The sequence below is a fragment of the Anomaloglossus baeobatrachus genome, chromosome 3 (assembly GCF_048569485.1).
Source record: "Anomaloglossus baeobatrachus isolate aAnoBae1 chromosome 3, aAnoBae1.hap1, whole genome shotgun sequence".
NCBI classification, from domain to species: Eukaryota; Metazoa; Chordata; class Amphibia; order Anura; family Aromobatidae; genus Anomaloglossus; species Anomaloglossus baeobatrachus.
Genome location: NC_134355.1, coordinates 559129266 through 559145344, shown reverse-complemented (window position 1 = coordinate 559145344; position 16079 = coordinate 559129266). Strand labels below are relative to the sequence as shown.

The window sequence follows — 16079 nt, the reverse complement described above, 5'->3', positions numbered from 1 at the left end:
AGGGAATAACACAGGAAAATGCAATGAACCGCACAGAATTTGCTGCCTGTGTTATTCCCTGCGGGATTTCACGATTACATTACAGTCAATGGAGTGAAATCCCACAGTTACCTGCGAAAAAGAAGTGACATGCAATTGTTTTTGTTGCGGGAATCCCGCAGCAAAACATGCAGCTGTCAAAATCTGCATAGTGCGCACAGCAGTTTTTTTTCTCATAGGATTTGCTGGTGAATCACTGCAGAGATGTTCTGAACATTTTCTGCAGCGAAACATGCAGCAAATCTGTGGGTAATCCGCGGGAAATTCCATCTAGTGCGCACAAGGTCTTAGTCAAACAGTTGTGGAACCCCTTAGCCCCATCTATATTTCTATACAACTAAAATTACATCCCATCTCACAATTCCCTCAGTCCTTTACTGCCTCCTAGTGGTTAATACGGTAATCATAAACACAATTTATACTATTTCTACTTCATGTACATTAGACATTAATTAAAAAAAACCTCAATAATGTGGTCCTGGTAATGATTTGCTAATTACAGTGAAAACTTGTCCACAGGGATTTTTCGGACCTATGAGACCCCACTGATTGCAAGAACAGGGGAGGCCGATTTATTAACTGTCCAAAATTTAGACAGGATAAAACATTCCTAAAAATAACAATATAGAAACAAAAAAAGTAATAAAAAAAAAGTTAAGAGGTTGTCCAAAAAAAATAATAAAATGTAATAATATGCTGTAGAAAAAAAAATATTCAACTATATGACATCATGTACATCCATGTGACCGATGCAGCCAATCACGCTTATTAGTGGTTGCGTACAGCATACAGCTACCAGTGACAGTGATTGGCTGCAGCGGTCATATTAATGCACAGCATGTTATCTTGCCGAAAATTAAAGATCAACAGGGACAAAAAAAAATAAAAAAAGTCACTAAAAGGTCAGTCACTAGTGCCAGTGCTTCATCTGTATAGGGTGGGCTCTGTGTGGTACACGTCCGCTCCGATCACAGTCCTTTACCTGCACGGAGATCACTTGCCATTCTCTCCTCCGCAGACAAATGTGACGTCAGGAGGGAGCAGTGCATGCTGGGAGACAGAGTTTCCCATTACACTCAGCACATGTCCTGTATGTTACTAAGTACTGTAATGTGATCACTCCCCCAGGAAGTGACAGCACAATACCACATCTCCCCCTAGAAAATGTGACAACAGTGTCAACTGCAGAACACTGGTCACTGAAGGGGTTAAAAAGGTGAGAATTTTATAGATCAGGTTGTTCCTGACGTGGCAATACCAAATATGTCTAATTTTTTTTTTATTTTTTTTTTAAACAAAACATGTTTATTTATTTTTGTGCTTTTTTTTTTTTTTAAATATTTTTGCGTTTTTTTCCCCTTTTTTACTTAAGCGGGCTTTACACGCTACGACATCGCTCAAGTGATCTCGTTGGGGTCACGAAATTTCTGACGCACATCCGGCCGCATTAGCAATGCCGTTGCGTGTGACACCTATGAGCGATTTTGCATCGTCACAAAAACGTGCAAAATCGCTCATCGGTGACATGGGGGTCCATTCTCAAATATAATTACTGCAGCAGTAACGAAGTTGTTCCTCGTTCCTGCGGCAGCACACATCGCTCCGTGTGACACCACAGGAACGAGGAACCTCACCTTACCTGCCTCCCGGCCACAATGTGGAAGGAAGGAGGTGGGCGGGATGTTCGTCCCGCTCATCTCCGCCCCTCCGCTTCTATTGGGTGGCGGTTCAGTGACGCTGCTGTGACGTCGCTGTGACGCTGAACGAACCGCCCCCTTAGAAAGGAGGCGGATCGCCGGTCACAGTGACCTCGCAGGTAAGGTAAGTAGTGTGACGGGTTTGGGCGATGTTGTGCGACACGGGCAGAGATTTGCCTGTGTCGCACAACCGATGGGGGCGGGTACACACGCTGGCGATAATCGGTACCGATATCACAGTGTGTAAAGCGGCCTTTGGTCTCTCTAAGGCTATGTGCACACGTTGCCTTTTTGCTGCTTTTTTTAATGTGCTTTTCTTTGCAGATTTTAATCAATACTGCAAAGAAAAAGCATCCAAGAGTCCTGACTTGCTGTGCACATGTTGCTTATTTTTTCCTTGCAGATTTTGTTGCAGAAAAAAGAAACACCATGACAACTGTTTCTGTGTTTCTAGAATCCCCCGCAATGCTTTATCAGTATAGTGGATTATATCGCAGCACTTTGCCTCACACACCATGCATACGGCATGGTGTGCGAGGCTCTCCGTAGCTCAGTAACCCGGGATCGTCATAATGACGACCCAGGGTTGCCATGGTAGTGATCGGGCCCTTTAATCGCATTATATACACTCGATTGCCAGGCAGAGGTAAGCGATTCCTCTCTCTGCCTCCTGAATGCTGCGATCGCATTGATCACAGAATTCAGGGGGTTAAACTGCCAGGAACGGCACAGGCACCGCTCTGAGAGCGAGGTGATGGCTGTAACATCAGCCGGAGATTGCAGGGGTACAGTGCAGGGACCCCCACGTTCGCCATTACTAAAAAACAACACAATGAAAAATACGCATTTTTTCTGCTGCTTTTTTCCCGCCAAAAGATGCAGTTGTGTGCAGAAAATCTACACACAAATCTGCTACATGGGCACATACTGTAACTTTTATTACTCTGATCACTGGTATAATCCATTGCAATGCACCAGCATTGCAATGGATTATACCCATAAGGCTTCTTTCATACATCAGTTTTTTCGATCAGTCACAATTCGTTTTGTGACTGATGCGACTGATCCATCGCAGATTGTGGTAAAACTGTTGCAATGGACCCAGTTTAAAAACGGATCCGTCATACCACTTTTTTTCATGACAAAGAATGGAATTTACACATCTGAGCATGCTCGGTTACAAAAAAACGGATCCGTTGCCGGAATCCGTTATTTGACGGATTGCGACGGATCTTCCGCCCATAGGTTTCCATTATAACAAACGACAGACGCCGACAGATCCGTCGCTGTCCGTTTTTTCGACGCAGACAAAAAAAACGTTCATGTGGATGTCGGCTCCGTCAGCCGGACAAACATTTTTCAACGGATCTGTCACACGACGGATGAAACCTTAGGCCATACGTCGCAATTCGTTGCTAATACAAGTCAATGAGAAAAAAAACAGATCTAGCGCTGGATCAGTTTTTTTCACAAAACGACGTATTGCGACTGATGGCAAAAAACTGATGTGTGAAAGAGGCCTTAGTTTTACACTGATAGAAGCCTCTCAGACCATGCTCCCAGTATGGTCTAAAAGGGTTGCCATTGCATTGATTGGGCCTCTGTGATTATGTCGCAAGACTCCCGATTGCATGGATGAGGCAGTGCACTCCCTCTCACAGCCACTAAACGCTGCGATCGTAATTGATTGCAGCATTTAGGGGGTTAAACAGTCAGGGGCGGCACAGGGGCTGTCACGTAAGCCGAGCTCCCAGCATCATCCAGGCAAAGCTCCTGTGATCCGCAAGATCTCCAGGATGTTCCAGAATATCTAAGTTCGAGAAGGCACCGCAAAGTTAGATATACTGGTATGTCCAAGGTGACGGGGTTAAACATCCAATTGTGGAACTTCTTATTATTCCAGAATCTATTGATTAAAATTAACTTTGTTTGTGGGAAATCCCTTGAAGCGTGTACTCAATAGTACGCCCACGTATTGGTGCAATACAGAGTGAATGGTGAATACGTACAGAGTGATAACATGATGTCATAGTCCGTCCTCACCTCGTGCTTTATGGCCTGACAGGGCACTGCGGGGCTCTTCTTCTCTGAATCCAGCTGTAAGTTCCTGGTTATCGCATTGATTTGTTTGGCTGGTCGTGGTCTCTTCTATGGAGCAATATGAATGTGGGGAATCAAAAGTGTCCAAAACCTCTGAATTGATGTCATGAGAAGGATATTCAGTCTGTATACCTGGGATTGTGTCCTGTACCCCATATACAGGCGACTCAAATACTTCACTGCTGCATACGCTAGAAGAAACCGGTGCTATTGAGGCCAATGCTGTATTATTGCCACCAAATGATGTCGGAGAACCTCCTACAGTAAACAAGATGTCCTCACTTCCATAGTCAGGAGATGACGACGGTCGGTCCTTTTCTTGAAGATGTAGATCATTTGGGTGATTGGTTCCTTCTTCCAGTTGATGAAGTGAAGAATCAGAATTTTGTGAAAATGTCATAGCTGAAGAGCGACTGTACGAGTGCAGAGTGAAGATAAACTTCGAGGCTATATGATGGCTACATCGACGAAGACTATGGCCGGGGTCCCTAGCATCAGTTTTATTGCAAGCATCACTTTTACCTACAAAGTCTCCACTTGGCGACACAAGGAGCCCTTTATCTTCTAGAGAATACGGGGATATCTTTTTCCTTAGATGTTTTCTTTTTCCAAGCCGCAATATCTGTGGCTCAAATGCTCCTTTTCTCTTTACCTCTTTGCCACCTCTGAAGAGGGATGGCACAGCATCTGGTCTGAGAAGAGGGTGCTGGTCAGGCATACGGGGCACGAAGCTGTCCTCACTGAAATGTTCACTGCACAGGAATGAGTAAGGGCCCGGAGTCCAGTCACCGCGCTGGATTGCGGCTGTCCACAGGTAGAGGCGGGCAGAATCCTTCAGAGGAAACCTGGAAGAAAAAGGAAAGTATTCACCATAAAATGCACACAATTGTATAATAACACAATATTTTGAAAAATAAATAATAAAAAGAAAATTCAGCACTAAATAAAAATCTTTGATTTAGATCCGATTGATAAAAATACTATTTTGTATATCCCACTCTGAAAAAAGTTGGATAGCAACCAAAATTGCTACCATTTTTACTACAGTCCTGCAAAGCAAAGAGACCATTTCAATGAGGACTGTCTGAGCACCCCAAAATCATAGGTCAGTAGGATCTGCTGTTCAATAAATTAAGCTCTTACCCCTAGAACCTCCACTACCCTAATCCCTAAAAATAAGGCCAACTCCCAAATTAAGTCCAAGTAGTATCCTTGGAGCTTTTTTGAGTATGCTTAAAATATAAGCCCTACTCAAAAAATAAGCCCTAGTTGTGCATCCATAAGGAAGTGTCCAAGCAACTAAAAAAGTTAAAGAATACAGCCGAACTCTTCATCAAAGAAAGCAGACATCCTCAAAAGAAAGTAGACCTCCCCCCAAAAAAATACAAACAATTGCACTCACCAGGCCACAAACTATTCCAGTTAGTAAGTGCCAATGGTAGATGGGCTCTCACACAGAGAGCTGCATCGCTGTCAGGTCCCTCTCTGTTCCAGCTGCATTACACTGCAACTCTCATAAACAGATAGGGTACCGGTATCATTCCACATGAGTGATACTGCTTCCAGTCACCAGGGGGAGCCAGCCGCTGTAGATCGCATGGGGACCCAACAGCGACAGATTTGTATGTGAGAGCCCATTCACTTGCCAACACTAATTGTTTGGGGTCTGGTAAGTGCAAATCTTTTAGGAGGTGTCTGATTTCTTTTGGGGGTAAACTTAGCAGTACAGAGAATAATAAATTCAAGCAGGTAATTTATACCTTTGTAAATAGGGTATGTACCCACCACTATAGGACTGATTCTGCACCATGAGAATAGCAAATCAGACAAGAAAATGTGCATCTGAACCAGTAATCTTATAGACACAAATTGTTGATGTTCCAGAATGTGATGACATAATTATATTTCAATAAATAAATGTAGATGGTTGTTCATGGGATATAAGACATCCTCTGAAAATAAGCCCTAGCTCATCTTTCTGAGCAAAAAAAAAAAATAATAAAAAAGACCCTGTCTTATTTAGGGGAAACACGGTAATTGGGAGTACGCGGGGGGGCCTGTGACCTCCACTTTCTGTTACAATATGGTTAGTATTTGCAGAAAGAAGAATGCATGGACAGCTGGCCCAAATTGTTTCTGCAGAGTGGAAAAAATGTTTTGCTATATTTTTAATTTTGCATCTTTGCGGAGATATTAGCAATTCAATTATTGGCACCTAATGAGTTAATTCTCTTTAACACCAAGTAGGTGTTATAAGATAGTTTTCACTGGGCTTGTAACATGCTAACCAATCATAAGCAGGCAGCATCAATCAGGACAAGAACACACCCCACAATAGCTCAGAACAGGCTACTCCTGTGTGAGATGTAATGCCAGAGAGCCCGGATCCCCTGGACAAAGCTCCTGCATTATTAGAAATTACTGAGAGTAGAGCATAGATAAGTAATACATTTTAGAACTGTTTCACACGTCCATGAAAAACACACACATTTTCCACGGATGTGTAAAAGGTGCTTGTGGCCCTCCATGTGCCATGATTTTGGCACACGAATGCTCTCCGTGTGCTATCCGTGATAACACACGGAGAGCAGGAACTTTCTGCTCACCTATCCCAGTCGCTGCTGTCTGTGGTGCTGATGTCTCCGACTCTGTGGTCTCCGGCCATGCTGACTCCCCGCTGCTGCTGCTTCCGGCCCGAAGTGCAGTGAATATGCAATGAGTTAAATCAGCAGGGAACGGAAGCAAGTGATAGCAGCAGCAGCATCGCTGGAGAAGGGGAGTATAGAAATTTATTTTATTTCACAGAAATGTGTTTTTCTCTGGTATGTGTCACACTGATGTCACACGAAGCACATCCGTGCGGTCCGTGTGACATCTGTGCTACCGGAGAAAAACGGACATGTCTACGTGTGGAGCGAACGGACACACAGTCCATTTGAAAACACGCATGTGTGTGCAGCCCCATTGATTTTAACCCCTTAGCGACCCATGACATGGTACGTCATGGATCGTGTGAGGTTGTTAATCCCCGCCCCCTGCCATGGGCAGGCCGCGGCGCTCCGCACACATATCAGCTGATTTCCACAGCTGACATGTGTGTGTTATGATCCGGAACCATGGAAAACCACCATAAATCATTGGTAAAAGGTGACAAGAGCATTGGTAACTAATCTGGCCGCCATCCCCTTACTAACCAACAACACTAGAAGTAGCCGAGGGGTGAACTAACATCCTGTGCACCGCGAACCCAGCCGGAGAACTAGCTATCCTAAAGGAAGGAAAGATGAATAACTCGCTGCCTCAGAAAATAGATAAAGAATAGCAAGCCCCCCACATTCAAAGACTGCGGTGATATAGGAAAACACAATACACAGATAGAGAATAGGATTAGCAAAGGTGAGGCCCTACTGACTAAATAGGACAGGATAGGAATGGGACTGATGGTGGCCAGAGAAAAACCCTGCAAAAATCCAAAAACCTGATAGTACAAAAAGCCCTCAGATCGCTAGATCTGAACTCCGTCCTATACCAGGCGCTCTTGTCATACCAATGAACAGAAAGCAGGGATCATTACAAATTCAAGAAGCAACAAACACATGGACTAATAGGAGCAATACTCCAAACATAGCTGCAGGGAGCTTTCCAGCTAAGTAACTGAGAGGGAAGATCCAAGCATGCAAATAAACTGAAAACAACCACAGCAAATGACAAACTCAGATAAGAACAAAAAGAACCAAACAACAAATAAAGAGCCAAGCACTTATCTGGGGTTGATGTGGTCTGGAGCAGGATGAAGCGGGCTGGTGAACAAAGAACAACTGACATCCGGCATAGCCTGCTAGCAGACCAGGGTTTAAATAAGCAGAGAGTTAGCAATGGAAACGCCCATTGCTCAACACACCTGGTCTCTGTCCAAACCATTCCTGACCACAAGAGGGAGCCTCCCAGCAGCCAAAGCATAACTGACATTCACAACATGTGTGCCTGCTAGTCGCCTGTGGAATCGCGTTTCACCTGCAACTATTAACCCCTTACATCTCGCTGCCGAAATCTGGCAGAAAGATGTATATGCGTGTCACCATTAGGATAACTCATCCCGCCCCCATCGGAAGTCACGTGATGTGATCACGTGACTTCCGGTGGTTGCGATGATAGCACAGGGTCATATGATGACGCCTCTAGCTAACATGAGTCACCATATCTGCAGAGCTCTGTAGCTGTGATCTGGAGATATGGAAAAGTGATCAGCCTGCTGATCATTATAGTCCCCTAGGGGGACCTAGTAAAATAAAAAAAAAAAAAAAAAACCCTTAAAAAAAAAAGTTTAAAAAAAATTAAAAAATAATAAAAAACCTAAAAGTTTAAAATCACCCCCCTTTCGCCCCATTGAAAATTAAAGGATTAAAAAAATAAAAAGTATACACATATTTGGTATTGCCGCGTTCACAAATGCCCGATCTATCAAAATATAAAATAAATTAATCTGATCGGTAAACGGCGTAGCTGCAAAAAAATTCCAAATGCCAAAATTACGTTTTTTGGTCGCCGCAAATTTTGCACAAAATGCAATAACAGGCTATAAAAAAGTAGCATTTATGCAAAAATGGTACGGTTAAAAACGTCAGCTCGAGACAAAAAATAAGCCGTCACTGAGCCATAGATCCCAAAAAATGAGAACGCTACGGGTTTCGGAAAATGGCGCAAAACGTGCGCCACTTTTTTAGGACAATCTTGTGAATTTTTTTAACCTCTTAGATAAAAGTAAACCTTTACATGTTTGGTGCCTCCAAACTCGCCCGACCTCAGGCATCACATAGATACCTCAGTTTTACCATATAGTGAACATGGTGAATAAAATATCCCAAAAACTATTGCGTGATCACACTTTTTTTGCAGTTTTTCCATATTTGACATTTTTTAGCTGTTTTCCAGTACACCATATGGTAAAACTTATGGTTTCATTTAAAACTACAACGTGACTCGCAAAAAAACAAAGAAAGGAAAAAAAACCCGGAAAAACGCAAAACGCCTGGGGGCTGAGGGGGTTAATGGGTCTACGTGTGCCCGTGTCTCCAGTATGTGTGAAGACGGACCTCACACGTACCGGAGACATGGATGTGTGAAGATGTGCCTTAGATAAAGTCCCAGCAGACAGTGTGGGTGAGGGGCAGCAACGCTGACTTTGGCTGTGTCACATTACAAACCCTTCTATCAGCTCTCCTCCTCTCAGCACTGTCACCTCTGCTGTACTGCTCTTCTACCACACTGCCTGTCCCAAGGTGAAAGCTCAAAGGTGCCATTGCCATAATCCCACCTATGTCTGTTGTGCTCACAAAAACTTGTACTTGCTCTGCAGTGAGAGCAGAGCTGGCCATTCTGGGCTACTCCTGAGTGACATGTAATGACAGCCTGCACAGATCTGACGGCAGAGCAATTACAAGTTGCAGAAGGTTAAACCAGGAGATCGGTGCTGTATCTCACACACTAAGAAAACCGTCCTGAGCTGTGCTGGGGGCATGTTCTTTCTCTGCTGTTGCTGCTGCATGCTTATGATTGGTCAGCATAATACAAGGAGTAGAAGTGTACGCCCCCAGTGAAAACTGTCTGCTAACACAGAGGCTAAAATATATATACACACACACACACACACACACACACACATATATATATATAAAATCACAGTACACACACCCTCTCATTCAAAGGGTTTTCTTTATTTTCATAACTCTGAAAATTATAGATTCACATTGCAGGCATCAAAACTATGAATTAACACATGTGGAATGAAATACTTAAGAAAAAAGTGTGAAACAACTGGTAATTTGTCTTATATTCCAGGTTCTTCGAAGTAGCCACCTTTGCTTTGATTACTGCTTTGCACACTCTTGGCATTCTCTTGATGAGCTTCAAGAGGTAGTCACTGGAAATGGTCTTCTAACAGTCTTGAAGGAGTTCCCAGAGATGCTTAGCACTTATTGGCCCTTTTGCCTTCACTCTGCGGTCCAGCTCACCCCAAACCATCTTGATTGGGTTCAGGTCTGGTGACCGTGGAGGCCAGGTCATCTGGCATAGCACCTCATCACTCTCCTTCTTAGTCAAATAACCCTTACACAACCTGGAGGTGTGTTTGGGAGTCATTGTCCTGTTGAAAAATAAATGATGGTCCAACTAACCCCAAACCGGATGGAATAGCATGCCGCTGCAAGATGCTGTGGTAGCCATGCTGGTTCAGTATGCCTTCAATTTTGAATAAATCCCCAAAGCTGGGTTCACACTTAACGACAGCGACAACGACGTCGCTGTTACGTCACAATTTTCGGTGACGTAACAGCGACCTTGTAAGTCGCTGTTATGATCGCTGCTTAGCTGTCAAACACAGCAGAAGCAGCGATCATAACGTCGCTGTGCTACATGTTCAGAGAGCAGGGAGCCGCGCTTAGCGCTGGCTCCTTGCTCTCCTGCAGCACACATCGGGTTAATTAACCCGATGTGTGCTGCAGCTACATGTCACAGTTCAGAGAGCAGGGAGCGGCGCTTAGCGCTGGCTCCTTGCTCTCCTGCAGCACACATCGGGTTAATTAACCCGATGTGTGCTGCAGCTACATGTCACAGTTCAGAGAGCAGGGAGCCGCGCGCACTGCTTAGCGCTGGCTTCTTGCTCTCCTTGCTACAGTATACATCGGGTTAATTACCCGATGCATACTGCAGCCACATGTCACAGTGCAGGAGCCGGCACTGGCAGCAAGGGCGGCGGAGGCTGGTAACCAGCGTAAACATCGGGTAACCAGGGAAAGGTCTTCCCTTGGTTACCCGATGTTTACGCTGGTTACAGCTTACCGCAGCTGCCAGACGCCGGCTCCTGCTCGCTTCATTTCGTCGCTCTCTCGCTGTCACACACAGCGATGTGTGTGTCACAGCGGGAGAGTGACGACCAAAAAATGAAGCTGGACATTCAGCAACGACCGGCGACCTCACAGCAGGGGCCAGGTCGTTGCTGGATGTCACACACAGCGACAGCGACGGGACGTCGCTGCAACGTCACAGAAAATGGTGACGTAGCAGCGACGTCGTTGTCGTTGTCGCTGTGTGTGACACCAGCTCAACAGTGTCACCAGCAAAGCACACCCACACCATCACACCTCCTCCTCCATGCTTCTCGGTGGGAATCAGGCATGTAGAGTCCATCCGTTCACCTTTTCTGCTATCAGCAAAGACACGATGGTTGGATCCAAAGATCTCAAATTTGGACTCATCAGACCAAAGCACAGATTTCCACTGGTCTAATGTCCATTCCTTGTGTTCTTTAGCCCAAACAAGTCTCTTCTGCTTGTTGCCTGTCCTTAGCAGTGGTTTCCTAGCAGCTATTTTACCATGAAGGCCTGCTGCACATAGTCTCCTCTTAATAGGTGTTCTAGAGATGTGTCTGCTGCTAGAACTCTGTGTGGCATTGACCTGGTCTCTAATCTGAGCTGCTGTTAACCTGCGATTTCTGAGGCTGGGGACTCCCATAAACTTATCCTCCGCAGCAACATGCATAACCTGCCCAGATATTATCTGGAGAAGCGCACACGTCAATCAAAAAGTGGATGAATTTTCAAACTTCATAAACTTGGATTTCACAGCCTAAACATCCGAGCTGCCACTAATGGTATGTACAGCCTGTGCCTGATAGTGCCAGTACTGCACTGGCTGCACCTTATATACCCAAATCCTGATGTTTGGTTCCCTTTAAGTATTTCATTCCACGTTTTCATTCATAGTTTTGATGCCTTCAATGTGAATCTACAATTTTCAGAGTCATGAAAATAAAGAAAACGCTTTGAATGGGTGTGTCCAAACTTATGGTCTGTACTAATATATGTCATCCAGGCTGCAGATGCTAAAACATTTTGTCCAGTTAAACTTGAAATACGTGATAAAGGCTTATGACTGGGCTCACTGTATAATGGTGGCCCAAACCCCAGGGGTCCCACTGATCCCGGCAATGACAGGGATACATAGGTGTCACAGGTGTAATGTTTTCTATTACTAGAGCACAAAGGTTTATCAATCCTGGCGGAATAATAAGTGGACTTGCCTGGGACCATCTACTATCTTCCAGATTGATTGCCATGCAATTGCTCCACCTTTCCTTTGCATTAGTCTGGATAATGCCCCTTAGGCTGGAAACACATCTATGCGAATAAAATCGGTCCGACTGGGCTGAAAAAAACTCGGCTGATTTTAGTTCACGTTAGGTCAGAGTGCAACGCAAGTGCGATGCTTTTTCTGAATAAATTAATGATTTTACTGGCGTGTGTAATGCGTATTTTTTACTATGTCATCTGCCATTCAGCGCTGCTACATGGCCGCTGACAGCAGACACAGACAGTCATGCAGCAGAGCTTAATGGCAGATGACAGCAGACACAGACAGAGCTGCACAATCAGAATGAACTCAGGTGAACTTCACCCGACTTCATTGTCATGCTGCGGCTCTGTCTGTGCCGCGTCCTGATTAGCGGTCACCCGTGAAGGACTCACCGGTGACCGCTAATCCCCTGAGTGACTGAAGTGAGCAGCCCTCTCTTATATACTCACCGATCCCCGATCTCCGGTGCGGCGCTGCACGGCGTTCACACTGCTCCGGCGGCTTTTACTATTTTGAAAAAGCCAGCCGCTCATTAAACAATTTCGTATTCCACGGACCTCCAGCGTCGCTTCCAGCATGAAGGTGACAGGAGCGGCAGCAGACACCGCCGATCCTGTCAACTCCACGCAGCAACTGAGGTGAGTATCGCGATCAGCTGAGCTGTCACTGAGGTTACCCGCTGTCACTGGATCCTTCGGTGGCCGCGATTAACCTCAGTGACACCTCAGCAGATCGCGCTACTCACTTCAGTTGCTGCGTGGAGGTGACAGGAGCGGCGGTGTGTGCTGCAGCTCCGGTCACCTCCATGCAGCAAAGCTGGAAGCGACGCTGGAGGTCCGTGGATTACGCCGGACATGGAGGGCTTTTTGGGGCTTATTAAATTGGTAATGAGGGAATTTGTTTGTGTTTTTTATTTCTAATAAATGATTTTTTCAGGTGTGTGTGTGTTTATTTTTTTTTATCTCTACTGGCTAACACGGTACAAAGATATATTTTACTTGTTTATTTACTGTAACTTACAGATTAATCATGGAAGGTATCTCATAGACGCCTGACATGATTAATCTAGGATTTAGTGGCAGCTATGGGCTGCCATTAACTCCTTATTACCCCGATTTGCCAACGCACCAGGGTAAATCGGGAAGAGCCGGGTACAGTCCCAGAACGGTCGCATCTAATGTATGCGGCAATTCTGGGCGGCTGCTGACTGATATTGTTAGGCTGGGGGGCTCCCCATAACGTGGCGCTCCCCATCCTGAAAATACCAGCCTTCAGCCGTATTGCTTTATCTGGCTGGTATTAAAATTGGGGGGACCGCACGCCGGATTTTTTTTATTATTTAATTATTTATTTCACTGCACAGTATAGACACGCCCACCGGCTGCTGTGATTGGGTGCAGTGAGACAGCTGTCACTCAGCGTGGGGGCGTGTCTCACTGCAACCAATCATAGGCGCCTGTGCCTATGATCGGTGATCGGTGAGTATGAGAGAGGAGGGGAAAATGACCGACAGACTGTGAGAGAGGGACAGAGATAGTGACGGACCGACAGAGAGAGAATAGAAACCGAGAGGGAGAGACCGACTGACAGAGAATAGTGATTGACAGACATTGGGAGACATCGCTCGTTTCCAGTGTTTTAGGAAACATGCAAGAAATGTATTTAGAAAATCGCATGTCACTAGGATGGTGTGAATGCCGTCCCGTGACATCCGATACACGCTCCCATAGACTTGCATTGGAGAAACTCGCAAAAAAGCAGCATGCTGCGATTTTTTTCTCAGTCCGATTTGGACTGAGAAAAAAAAAAAAATCGCAGATGAGAGCTGAATCATTCACTAACATGTGTCCGATTCCAATGCGAGATTTTCTCGCATTGCTCTACTGCGAGAAACTCGCAAGGGAGAAGCAGCCCTAAGGGTGGAAACACATCTATGCGAGTAAAATCGGTCCGACTGGGCTGAAAAATACTCGGCTGATTTTAGTTCACGTTAGGTGCGAGTGCAACGCAAGTGCGATGCTATTTGCTCGCGTGTGTGTTGCGATTGCGATGCTAGTTTCATGCAACATCTTAATTAGATAAAAGCTATTACACATGTGTCATTTAATTAACCTATGGGAATGTGCTGTCACATTCATCTAATGAGCGAAGTTACTGCCACACTCGCAAATGTGAACGGTGGTGCGCGTGTGTGATGCTACTTTTAATCCCCTTCCATAGGAAATCATTGGGACAAATGGTGCGAGAAACTCGCAAAAAAGCAGCATGCTGCGATTTTTTTCTCGGTCCGATTTGGACTGAGAAAAAAATCGCAGATGAGAGCTGAATCATTCACTAACATGTGTCCGATTCCAATGCGAGATTTTCTCGCATTGCTCTACTGCGAGAAACTCGCAAGTGAGAAGCAGCCCTTATGTAGCGCAGCTCGCCCCCTATACTAGCAACAGTTTTCTTTAGAGCCATTTCATTATTTACATAACTTATTTGAAACTACAAATCCCAGCATGCCTTGCTTCAGATAGTCAGCACAACAGTTGGTAATTAGCAGGTGGCTGCTATGTGCCATTAATATCCGTCAGGATCCAGCCAGGCCGGTACCTGTGAAAGGAAATAGCTCCTCTCTCTCCCTTCCCTTGTCGGTTCGTGCAATTCGGTGCTGCACAGCATATCACCATGACAGCCTCTTTCGTGTTCCGTACAAGATGGCGGCGCCCTTCTCCCTACTGTACGGAAACAAGATGGTTTCTTCAATCCGTGTGCTTCTCCCCGCTCCTAAAGCGAAACTATCACCCAGAAGTCTGTGTATAATGAGAACATAGAAGTCCTGCCGTGGTTCTGCCTGTTTCCGTACAGCAGTATGTCAGCCCCTACGTAGCAGCCTGACTTCCGTGTGAATACGTTTCAAGCGTCTTGCAGCCAGCTCACTTCTGATTGGTGCGTTTTATATCAGCTGATCTAGTGTTTGCAGCCAGGGTAGGTTGTCTTGCTGCCCTATGAGTGGGTGAGAGGAAAGGAATGATGGACGCAGGTGAGTCCAGCATTGCATTGTCTGCTCGTGTTCTTACCTGTGTGTCTTGTAACCTCATTATATAGGGGCGTGTATGGGAACCGCCGGGGGACAGGGCCGCGGCCACCAGGGGAGGGTCTGTCCTGGATTTCCTGGCCAGGCCTGCTGTCCATTACACAGCTGCATGGCAGTCACATTCCCACTGTACGAGTCCTATCGGACTGTGCACTATGCAGCGCCCCTTGTGGCTCACAGGGAGTAGTGATACCATCTATTCCTGGTGATGGGCTCCATACACTGCAGACACTGGCGGGGAGCCTGACATGGACCCTCTGGCTCCACACACTGGCGGGGAGCCTGACATGGTCCCTCTGGCTCCACACACTGGCGGGGACCCCGACATGGACCCTCTGGCTCCACACACTGGCGGGGACCCCGACATGGACCCTCTGGCTCCACACACTGGCGGGGACCCCGACATGGACCCTCTGGCTCCACACACTGGCGGGGAGCCTGACATGGACCCTCTGGCTCCACACACTGGCGGGGAGCCTGACATGGACCCTCTGGCTCCACACACTGGCGGGGACCCCGACATGGACCCTCTGGCTCCACACACTGGCGGGGACCCCGACATGGACCCTCTGGCTCCACACACTGGCGGGGACCCCGACATGGACCCTCTGGCTCCACACACTGGCGGGGACCCCGACATGGACCCTCTGGCTCCACACACTGGCGGGGACCCCGACATGGACCCTCTGGCTCCACACACTGGCGGGGACCCCGACATGGACCCTCTGGCTCCACACACTGGCGGGGACCCCGACATGGACCCTCTGGCTCCACACACTGGCGGGGAGCCCGACATGGACCCTCTGGCTCCACACACTGGCGGGGAGCCCGACATGGACCCTCTGGCTCCACACACTGGCGGGGAGCCCGACATGGACCCTCTGGCTCCACACACTGGCGGGGAGCCCGACATGGACCCTCTGGCTCCACACACTGGCGGGGAGCCCGACATGGACCCTCTGGCTCCACACACTGGCGGGGAGCCCGACATGGACCCTCTGGCTCCACACACTGGCGGGGAGCCCGACATG

General features: G+C 46.7%; 2 protein-coding genes across 5 annotated transcripts in view; one reads left to right on the top strand and one right to left on the bottom strand.

Moving 5' to 3' along the window:
- THAP4 (THAP domain containing 4) overlaps positions 1-15140 on the bottom strand; it is a 38872-nt gene extending 23732 nt beyond the window's left edge. Inside the window, exons 1-2 of one of the 3 annotated variants that reach the window (XM_075340849.1) lie at positions 15032-15140; positions 3780-4681 (exon numbers count right to left, since the gene is read on the bottom strand). In XM_075340849.1, coding sequence (XP_075196964.1) covers positions 3780-4554 — 775 coding nt within the window. In that variant the 5' untranslated portion in view covers positions 4555-4681; positions 15032-15140. Of the gene's footprint in view, positions 1-1021; positions 1097-3779; positions 4682-14564; positions 14864-15031 lie in introns of those variants that run through there. The other 2 variants (XM_075340848.1, XM_075340850.1) reach the window with 2 other exon arrangements.
- The window catches only part of ATG4B (autophagy related 4B cysteine peptidase), a 66658-nt gene continuing 65499 nt past the window's right edge, over positions 14921-16079 (top strand). For both annotated transcript variants that reach the window (XM_075340852.1, XM_075340851.1), the window contains exon 1: positions 14921-14994. In XM_075340852.1, coding sequence (XP_075196967.1) covers positions 14982-14994 — 13 coding nt within the window. In that variant the 5' untranslated portion in view covers positions 14921-14981. The remainder of the gene's footprint in view (positions 14995-16079) is intronic.